This window comes from Octopus bimaculoides, chromosome 5 (genome assembly GCF_001194135.2).
Source record: "Octopus bimaculoides isolate UCB-OBI-ISO-001 chromosome 5, ASM119413v2, whole genome shotgun sequence".
Taxonomy (NCBI): Eukaryota; Metazoa; Mollusca; class Cephalopoda; order Octopoda; family Octopodidae; genus Octopus; species Octopus bimaculoides.
In genome coordinates this window covers 21,311,837-21,323,271 of record NC_068985.1, presented here as the reverse complement: position 1 = coordinate 21,323,271, position 11,435 = coordinate 21,311,837, and the positions used below count along the sequence as shown (strand labels likewise).

General features: G+C 32.0%; 2 protein-coding genes across 5 annotated transcripts in view; one reads left to right on the top strand and one right to left on the bottom strand.

Annotated features, from left to right (window-relative positions):
* The window catches only part of LOC106875796 (uncharacterized), a 24,209-nt gene extending 14,309 nt beyond the window's left edge, over positions 1-9,900 (top strand). Inside the window, exons 2-4 of the mRNA XM_014924065.2 lie at positions 2,318-2,438; positions 8,663-8,802; positions 9,261-9,900. Of these exons, the coding sequence (XP_014779551.1) occupies positions 2,318-2,438; positions 8,663-8,802; positions 9,261-9,370 (371 nt within the window). The 3' untranslated portion in view covers positions 9,371-9,900. The remainder of the gene's footprint in view (positions 1-2,317; positions 2,439-8,662; positions 8,803-9,260) is intronic.
* Positions 1-11,435, bottom strand: part of LOC106875794 (ubiquitin carboxyl-terminal hydrolase MINDY-2) — a 179,523-nt gene that overhangs the window by 77,653 nt on the left and 90,435 nt on the right. Inside the window, exon 6 of one of the 4 annotated variants that reach the window (XM_052968194.1) lies at positions 6,699-6,818. The exons of the other annotated variants lie outside the window; for them this stretch is intronic. Within the exon in view, the coding sequence (XP_052824154.1) occupies positions 6,714-6,818 (105 nt within the window). The 3' untranslated portion in view covers positions 6,699-6,713. Of the gene's footprint in view, positions 1-6,698; positions 6,819-11,435 lie in introns of those variants that run through there. 4 annotated transcript variants of the gene reach the window in all.

The window sequence follows — 11,435 nt, the reverse complement described above, 5'->3', positions numbered from 1 at the left end:
TAAAAAAAAAAAAAAAGAAATCAAAATTTCAGATCCAGTATTTTATAAATTGATTACATACACACATCCCCAATATTTGTTTTCATACCAACATCAGATGAACATTACATAATAGGAGAAATGATGGGGAGAATGGCGAAGATTGTTTCTTTCAGACTAAATTATTAAAAGGGTAAAATTTCTAAGCATTTTTTACTGCCTACATTTTTACCTGAAATTAACACAAGAGAAATATATTCTAGCTATTGAGAAAAATGATTTGGAAGTGAGAACACTTTGAAAAGTAGAAAAATACACAAGTCAGAAAGGAAATTTATGAAATTACATTAGACTTCAGAGAGTTAACAGAAAATGCCTTATAGTTTTGAACAAAGACAACTGTCTAGAAAAATATTATCAGGGTGCCAGCACATTTACCAACACTAATATGTTTCTGTTTAAACTATTTTCTCGATGACCGAACTAAAAGCAATTTTCTAATTCTCTTAATACCCAAGTTATTTCAGTGTAATTGAGAACTGTTGGCATATGATAAAATGCTTCACATTTACAATTCACTTGTAAACAAGGCTAATGTGTGTACTTTAAAAAATGTTAGTATATAAAACCTATGCTGTCCAAAATGTCTGCATATAAATGAACCATTCAAGATTTTAAATTATTAAAGATATCAGACATTCCAGAGTTATAACTAATTCGATTGAACTCTTTAAAGGACATATTATTTATTCAGTAAATAGTAATCTGGGAAATCTGTTTTTGTTCAAGACTAATTTTGAATGGTTGAACACTGGCAATGACTTAGATAAAATGAGAAAAAGAACAACTACATACTGTTATGGCTTAATTGAAGTTGAAGCAGTTAGTTCAAAGAAAATACAATGGTATTCTGAAACAAGCTTGTAGTTTTTGTTACATTTTGTATTTAAATTTTTGCCATGACTATATCTCTGATCAAAAAACTTTAAGAAAATAAATAAACTGTGATAAATTAAGAAAACAAAAATTTTTTTTATGTCGTCGTTTAACGTCTCATTTTCCATGCTGGCATGGGTTGGACGGTTTGACAGGAGCTGATAAGGCTGGGGAGTTGTCCAGGCTCCATTTGTCTGTTTTAGCATGGTTTCTACAGCTAGATGCCCTTCCTAACACCAATCACTTTACAGAGTCAGAGTATACTGGATGCATTTAAGATGACATCAATCTGGGCACTTTTATGTGGCCTTGGCACAGGTGTTTTTATGTGACACTGGCACAGATGCTTTTGCATGGTACCAGCATCCACAAGCCTACAAGACTAGAATCTCTCAGATGAGAGAGTTATGTAGAGGACATGCCTGTGTGCATGGATGGCCATGATTTTACTTAGCTTGATGTCTCTTCCCAAGCACAGCAAACCACCAGAAGTTTCAGTCCCTTGTCATCTCCTCTGTGAGGCCTAATATCTGAAGATCCTTTCTTACCGCTTCGTCCCACATCTTCCTGGATCTACCCCTTCCATATGTTCTCTCCACAATTAAAGATTGGCAATTTTATTAATAAAAATTCATTTTATCAAATGATTATTTATTTACATTGTTTTGAATTAATCAGGCTCTATCTTGTAGCTTTGAGATTTCTATGAAGTGACTGTTTAATCTTAAAATGACATTGTAGAGTAGGTGTAAAAAACCAGACCTGGTTGGTTTGAACATAAAATAGGTAGAGTATTTGGGTCAGACATGGCCAGTTTAAATGCTAAAGGGTCAAATATGTTGTTCCAAAGCACACCAAAATGCATGCAGTGGGTCCAGTTATAAACAGTTTGAAAATATTTTTGTAGAAAGGCCACTGAAGCATGAAAGTCATTTTACCTTTATTTTATTCCCACATTGCAAACTATATGAATATATTAATTATCTGTTATGTCTCTCTATTTCTGTGCTGATATTATACATTTCTATAAGGCGGCAAGATGGCAGAATTGTTAGCACACTGGGCAAAATGCTTAGTGGCATTTTGACCATCTTTACGTTCTGAGTTCAAATTCCACCGAGGTGGACTTTGCCTTTCATCCTTTTGGGGTCGATAAATTAAGTACCAGTGAAACAGTGGGGTTGATGTAATCAACTATTCCACCCCACCCCCCAAAATTTCAGGCCTTGTGTCTTTAGTAGAAAGGATGTTGTATATTTCTATAGTACTTTTTTCTCCATATTTCTATAGCAGTTTCATTAAATCTCAGAATATATTTACCCTCTATCCCTATAAGTGTTTTGTAATGTATGTCAATTGCTGTTTCATTAAGCCATTGTATATTTTCCCTCTATTTCTACAGCTATCTCATTGTGTCATGCTGATTCCTGTTATTCCTGTGCACAGTACAAATGCCAAAAGGAGATGAGTGGCGTTGTTGAAGCAAAGCAGAATCCTGGAGAGAATTACAAATACAGTTGTGGGTAAGTTGTTATACTCAACAATAATGATTAATAAACATGCTTAAAGGATTTATGACTTACACTGATTAAGGATTATATTTTTCTTTTAACTACATGTAGATGAAATTTGGGAAGATTATTACTCTCGACTGTTTAATCTTGTTTTTTCTGTAGAAAGTATCGAACTGCATGGTGGAAATAATTTACTTCATTATATGCCTTTTACAGAGTGTCATTCACTTAGAAACCCCTTAGAATATGTGACCAAAATATATTTCCCTTCATCTCTATGTCTCATTGTGCCAGAGAATCAATGAAAGGAAAGGACATTGTGTTACATCAATACAATTATCTGGAGTTTAAAATGATAAAATAGTCCTAATTTACCTCATTATGTCATTCATTCATTTAACAATATTAATTCTGAGAAGTCTCATGCTTTGTGCAAAAAACAGGAACAACCTAGAAATATTCACTAAATAGTTCATCTCCTATCAAGTCATTGAGTTGTTTGATCAACTGAATGTGGCAGCTAAATCTCAATCAACTAGTACCCTGGTGTCTTTAAGGTAGAGTCAATACATTTAAGTTCAAAATTTCATTCCACAATAAAGATAGCCACAGCCAAATAAACATACTAAAAATTTTACATTTGCATAAATAGGACTCCCAAAGTACTTCTGCATTGGTTATTGGCTTTTACTGCGCCATAGGTTTATTTAAACACAATTGACTAGGAACTATTCAACAACAGTCTCTTACTAAAGCCAAGCTACTCTATAATCTACACATTAGTTATTATTGGAAAAGTTGTATTTTAGATAGGTCGGACTAATATTGATTTTTTTTTTTCCTGATTAAGCACAAGGTTAAATTTTTACAATAGGGACAATATAGTCAACATCATCATCATCATCATTAAATGTTCATTTTCCCTATGCTTGCATGTGTCAGATGGAATTTTCTATGGCTGGACATCCTTCCTGACACCAACTCTCACCTGTTTCCAAGCAGGATAATATTTCCCATGGTCACACATGTTTTCCCAGTGATGGTTGGAAACAAACAATATTGCTTGTATGAAGGTGATGCACATTTACAACTGTCACATGCTGACAATTATTGGTGATTATTTGATAACTAGTAGGGAATTTAAAGGCAAAGTTGGTTTTGCTGAAATTTGGACTTGGAACTTGCAATATATTTAAGTCAACCCTGAGCTTTTTCTACCATCTTTCTTGTGGCCAATTTCAAAATTTAATTTCAATGTAATCCCCCTAACTGGCAGATATTGAAAAAAAAAATAAAGAAAGAATGTATTAAATAAGACATGTTTGAAATTGATACAACTGTCTTAAATTTTCACTTTTAGAGTTACATACAAAACACTGTTTGCATGCCATCACATAGGAGTATATAAATATAAAGGATTTTAAAAAGTTCAACAAACATGTGTACCAATCCGTTTGCCACAGCGTGATGTTATGTATATTAAATATGGATACACAATATATGAAAAACAGCTACGATAAACACATCCTGTACAAATGTTTTGACACTCAAATTACAGCAAGGTAGCAGGCAGTTTTCCTCCATGCCTCCTAACATATCAAATAATAATAATAATTATAATATCCTTTCTACTAAAGGCACAAGGCCTGAAATTTTGGAGGAGGGGACAAGGCAATTGCATCAACCCTAGTGTTTCACTGGTACTTAATTTATCAACCCCCAAAATAATGATAATCTACCAATCCAAATAATAACAACAACAAACCTTTTTATTATTGGCTCAAAGCCTGGAATTTCGAGGGGAGGGGCTAGCTGATTACATCAACCCCAGTGCTTAACTGGTATTTATCGATATCGAAAGGATGAAAGTAAAGTTGACCACACCAGAATTTGAACTTGGGACGTAAAGATGGATGAAATGTTGCTTAACAATTTGTCCAGTGTGCTAACGATTCTGTCAGCTTGCCTTAACGATAACAATAATAATAATAAAAATAATAATAATAATAATGCATGAACTTCTAACTTGTTGTCTCTTGAGGTCTCTGGGTGAGACTTGGATCCAACTTGTACAAATGCAAAGCAAAAGTCAAACATAGAATAATAATAATAATCCTTTCTACAATAGATACAAGGTCTGAAAATTTTGGAGAGGAGGGGGGGCTAGTCAATTACATTAATCCCAGTGCTCAACTGGTACTTATTTTATTGAACTCCCCTTCCCCATGAAAGGATGGAAAGCTAAGCATTTTTTGTCTGGTGTGCTAATGCTTCTGCCAGCTCACAACCTTAATAATAATAATAATAATAATAATAATAATAATAACAATAATAATAATGATTTTTTTTTATTATTGGTCATAAAGGCTCAAGGCATTGGCAACAACACAAAAGGACAAAATGTGGGGGTTTATATTGATCAAAAAGAATTTTAAAAAGAAAAGCATAACAATAAAACTCAAACAAGAAAAGTTCTCCAACAGCAGGGTAATTCAGGGAACCCACACTCCATCTCACACAAAAGGCTCAGATTACCCTACCATTTCTAAAGCATTAAAAGTGCCCGTTTCCACTTTCTTTATTCCTACATGAAAAAGAATACTCAAGATAAGCCCATTCACACTCACCAGTCTTGTCACTCTCATCTACCTTTTGAATGATGATAATAATAATAATAATCTATAGATATTGCAATACCTGGGATGCATGCATAAGTGACAAGAATCTAGAAAAGATTGAAAAGTACAGACTACTAAAAGACGAAATTGAAAGAATGGTCTATGAGGAGAGTGTCTGTCATTCCAGTAGTTGTAGGGAACTTGGAACACTAACAACCAAGTTCAGAGAAATTGGAATTGACATGAGAACAGAGCAAGCCCCAAAAGCTGCTCTGTTGGTGACAGCTACGATTTTGAGATTTGTACTTGGATGTTGAATGCCTCCCATGATCATTAACAACCAAGTATCAAAGCATATAAAGTGTGGAAAGAGACCCAGTGAGACCACTGACAACAGGTTGCTGCCCACTCTCACAGAATCAACCAGAGCAAATAAAACAGAGCACTCTGAGAGGTAAAACAATAATGATAATAGTTTCAAATTTTGGCACAAGGCCAGCATTTTGGAGGATGGGGCTAATTGCTTACATTGACCTCAGTGCTCATCTGGTACTTATTTTATCAACCCTGAAGGGATGAAAAGCAAAGTTGACTTCAGCAGAATTTGAACTCAGAATGTAAAGACAAATGATATGCTGCTAAGCATTTTGTCCGGCATGCTCATGATTCTGCCAGCTTGCCACAATAATAATAATAATAATAATAATAAATATCCTTTCTATTATATGCACAAGGCCTGAAATGTGGATGGAGGGGGATATGCCCCCGGTGCTAGTAATATTTGTTTCAAATTTTGGAACAAGGCCAGCGATTATAGGGGAAAGGGCTAATTAATTACATCAATCTCAGTACTTAACAGGTACTAACAACAATCATCACCCTCAACAGCAGCATAGCAACATACAAATAACTAAAATATATATTTATTAACTAAGTAGTTATCAAAGTTGTAGTTTTTATTTAAAGATAGCCAAATGCATAAAATAAATTTGAGAAATATTTCAAGATGATAATAGTTCTAACTGATAAATACATTCCAAACTAAGGCGTCATAAGAAGAAAAAAAATAGCTGATTCAGAAAAATTTAAACTATGGAAGAGTCACAAGAAAATCTTGTTTCTGCAAAATTCTTATAAAAAAAAAAGGAGAATATGATAAAATTTTAGGATGAGATTAGTAAATAAATGGGTGGTTATTTAGATGAAATGATACATATTTCATTCCAAGTTTGAGATGCTTTGATAAACTTTGTGAAAGTATCTTGCATAAATAATATTAATTCCTTTTAATAAAAGGGTCTAAAGAATATAAAATTTACAGTGTTTTACAAATGCAAATGGTAAAGATATTTTAGAAGTTAAATTTAGTCTGTGCAAAGTTTCTTTGATGAATATATTCTATATACAAAAACAACAGAAATAATGTATCTTTGAAAAAGTTTGAAAATTATGTGGCAGCTACATCAGAAACATAATCATACAGCTAGCCATAGAGTTGAATTTATTAACAACTTCTTGACATAAGTCTGCATGACCAGTGTACATTGGTCCTAAAGTAACAATAATAAATTGAGTATTCTTGCAAATATAAAGCCTGCCTGATTCTGGTGAAAATATTCTCCAATTTTGTTTGGTTAAGAAACACGATAAAATGGCAAAAAAGTAATCAACTACATGGAATTATAAAACTGAAAAAATATTTCATTTTATTCCTTTTATGTGATTCAGCCATGTGGTTGTGGTCATGCTGGAGCACCATTTTAATAACTTTCTAAAATTTAATCAAACAAATGTATAAGTTTGAGTAGGAGTTAAGTTTTAATATGTAGTTTTCATGGAATTCTACAAAGTATGAAAAAGAGATCAGTTGAACATTCTATGTATAAATACATATGAAAAAATTAAAATATTTTACAGTATACAAATGTTATTCTAAAGTAAAAAGCATATTTAGGTATACTCAACCTGCAGCAAGCAACTATAGGAGAGACTATAAAAACCCTAACATCGTAAGGATCCAAATAGTCTCACATACCTATTATTATATTTAAGTATCTGCGACAAGAAATATTTTTTTTTTTTAAATCATTTTAAGAAGCAGTAAGGGTGAGACTTATCAAAGTTCTTATAGCAACAGGTGATACAATATAACATTTCTCTCAATTAGAAGCTCTGCAAATGAACTAAGAAATTGTAAAAAAAACAAAACAAAAAAAAACTATCAGCAACAAGTCACTTGAAATTTGAAAGGCACTGTTCAATTTCTTTCCGGCTACCTGCTCTTCCCTCAGATTAAAGAGAGACAAACTGCTATCATTTTCTGAAACTGAATCAAATGATTTTACCGGATGCTATTTATTGACTTGATTTTGGTGCACTATGACAGAAGCAATGGGAGAAAGAAGACTAATTCCTCCCTTATGATGTTGTACATTCCCTTTTCACAGGATAGATATTGGATATGACAAGAGTGATGTGGCAGGGAGAAAAAGAGAGAGATAGATAGAGAGAGAAGGAGAAAGTCATGCTGCTGAATTCAAGGCAGGGAAAGTTTTAGGTTGAATTAGTGAAAGCTAGGGTTAATTAAGATCAATAAAGATATGTTCCAAATATATCAGATAACAAGCAGCCTTCAACAAATGTAATTGCTCATTTTGTTCATCAAATAATGTCAGTTACAAGTGGCTTGCTTCATGAAAACTATCAGGTATATTAATGTATGGAATTAATGTATTATGTCAATTATGAGTAGTTTGAAGTTTGGGCAGAAGTATATTAGCAATAATTACTTTTATGTTGTATTATTTGAATGACACTAAGCTTTTATGATTATGTAGTAACACTCCTTGTATCATTATTTCAAAGTTACTAGAAGAATATAGTTAGAAACATATTAAGCACATTTCATGGAAATTTTCATAAAAAACAGTCGAAATATTCTGTACTTTCACTTAAAATTTCTATGAAAAATGTTCTAATATAAATTATTTATATTAAAAATTTCCTACAGTATCATATTACATTTACAAATTAAAAACTTGCTTTTAGCTCCTCAATGTTTACAATGTACACGTGAAAAGAAAAATGGCTTATACAGTATGGACCTCTCCCTTCTTTATATCCCATTTTCTACTTACATTCTTACATTTTCTACTTACATTCTTACATTTTCTACTTACTCTCTTTTCACAACCCCTATCTCTATATTTACTACCTCTTCCCTGCATCTCACACTTGTCTTTTCTCTTGTCTTTCTATAGTTTCCCCTTAGACATCTCTTTAGGTTACGTTACTCTATCATTGGGTGATTGTAGAAAAAAAAAATATACCAAAAAAACAAAAAACAGAGACAAATTCTCTTCCTATTCAATTAGAATAGCCACTTTGGTTTTTGAACATTAATTATTAAAAAGGGAACCAGAAATTTAATTAAAAAAATATGCAACCACAATAAAAGCTAGAGTATAAGCCAGCCAATGATAATGTTTAAATGGTTTGCAAACAATCTGCTGAACAGTTTTCATAATATTGAACATTTCTCCAAATTTTGTATTAATTTGTAAGAAATAGCATATTTTATCTTCTAAACTCTCTAAAACTGTTTCTACTTTCCAGCAACTTCACTAAATTATCAAAATGCATTATACACCATCTTGACTTATGTGTTCAAAAGGGAGAAAAAAATGATAGCCAGACATTCATAGATGATGTTGTCAAACACCATACAGAAGACCCATATAATTGTCCAAAAGTTGGTAAGTAATTTAAATGAGATTTTTCTTCAAATAAATCATTCTTGTATAAGCATTTATCATATAAATATAATTAACCCATTAGCATTCAGATAATTCAGTCAAATTGTTTTGAATTAATCATGCATTATCTCAGCATTGTCATTTTGATGATGTGATTGTTTATTTTTAGAATTACATTGTAAAATAGGTGTGAGAGGCCAGATCTGGTCAGTTTCACCATAAAACAGAATATTTGGGCCGGATATGCTAAAGGGTTAAAGTACTTTATATTCGTGCATAATTTTGGCTATCCTTTTGATTCCTTTGAGGCTTAAAAAAGGCCTTAACAGTAAAAAGAAAATGTTGAAATTTCCTTCCATGTAATATTAAAAAAAAACAACAGTTTACAAATATACTTGTTTTTACTGATTTCAAATTTGTTTGATAAAACATCGATTTTCTTCAATTTTAATTTTCAGATTTTGGAGGTGCCAGAAAGGGTGATGGTAACAGTGCATTAACGGCCCCCTGGACAATACCCATAGTATCTGCAATATATCTGACCAAATATTTATACAACTACATCTGACATGGGATTTAAGTGCCACTGGACAATGATAATCCTGCTTTACAATTGAATGTTACATATGTATATATAACTGAGCAAAGTATGTGTGTGTGTGTGTGCATGTATGCATGTGTGTGCATGTTTGTGTAACCAATGAAAAACGTTTCCAAGAGAAACAGTAATCATTTTTTTTCTTTAACCAAAAGATTACAGCTAGTAACATCTGAATATCAATTGATATTGCATTCTATGTTCTGTTCTTTGATCACATCAAAAGAAACACTAACTGAGCTCTATATATGGATATACAGCGGAGTAAATTTGTCATGCATGATTCAACCAATCATATCCCAAGAAAGGGTTTATAACATATCTGTGATAACCTAAAACTGTCTTGTTTCATGTGAAGAGTGCAAAAAACAAAGCAAAATAAACAAAAACAAAAAAAATCAAAGAACACTTGCTCACTGAACCTGTTCATTATAGACAATACCTCTTGCGGAAATAAACAGAAATAATAGAGTTAAAAATAAATGAAAAGTTTTCAAGAATTTTTCTTTGTCTTTTTACAAAACTTAACTAATTTGCAATACAGAATTTTTTACTAATGTTGAAATAATTTCTTAGAGGAGTTTTCTTTTTTGAGAAAAAGTCCAAGCATTGTCGAAAAAAACAAAACAAAACAAAAAACACTTGTCTAATGTTCTACCAATTCTATCAATTTAATACAAATCTGCAATTTTAACATTAAAAACTGTTATTTCAGCCATTTCAATTTCAATGAAGAGTATGAGAGTCATGGGAAATGTGACAAATTCCATGATACCATTCACTTCAAAATAACATTTCATATGAAAAATGTTAAATTTCTTCTCACTAGAATTTAATAACTATCTACTTAACCTTCTATAAATTAGCATGTTCCCTTTACAGCATTTTCACTAGTATATATGTTTGCATATCAAGAAATAAGACTGCCAGATGTAAAGGTCATTAATGCTTGATGAAAATAGATATATCTTATGATTATTATTTAAAAAAAAATCTTTACTCAATAGTAATGATTCAATGCTAGTAATTGAAGAAGAAAGTATAAGAGATAAGAGCTATCTATTTTTAATTATTAGTTGAAGAGAGCTGACCAGAGTGTTGTGAGTAGATTTGGTAGAGGGAAGCTGTAAGAAGCCTATTGTATATGTGTATCTATATATGTGTATATATAGGTATGGCTGTGTGGTTAAGAAGTTCACTTCTGAACCACATAGTTTTGGGTTCAATTCTTCTGCACAAAACCTTGGGCAGGTGTCTTCTATGACATTAAGCTGAACAAAGCCTTGTGAGTGAATTTGGTAGGCAGAAGTTCTGTTGTGTGTATATGTATGGGTGAAAGTGCTTGTGCCTCCTTTGATAAATAGGAGGGCAATACACACACATGAGTGTGTATGTCTGTATGTTGTCATTCACCTCCAACATTCTGTGTAAACATGTCTGGCCATGGGAAAATATTACCTTGCTTGGAAACTGGTGAGGGTTGGCAAAAAGAAGAGTGGCCAGCTGTAGAAAATCTGCTTCAATGAACTCTGTCCAATCCATGTCAGTATGCAAAAACAGATGTTAAAACAATGATGATGATAATTTAAATACTGATGTAGCATACAAAAAAATGATGGTTTGTAATTTACTAATTTAACCTATTAAAAAGTAAACAAAATTGCAATAGTTGTTGTTTAACCTCAGGTCAGCAGATAGAACTATGATTGAAGACACTGCAGCCATTCTTTTGTACAGATATAGCAAATATTACAGGTACTATACAATTAGGATAGCATTATTCAATGTAATCTACATTTCTTTTTCAAGTTGGTAGAGTGAGATTTGAATAATATTTGGTTACTAATTCATGTAAAATTGTAGGTAATGTCTGCTAATTAGTTAAGTACAGTTTAATTATAAAATCAGTTGTATAATTAATTTTACATATTGTACTTAATTTTATTGTTCCATACCCGCTTCAATAAAAGCAGTACTCAACTGCTAAAATACTCAACATGATATAATTGACAAACTGTTTGATATTTCCATTACT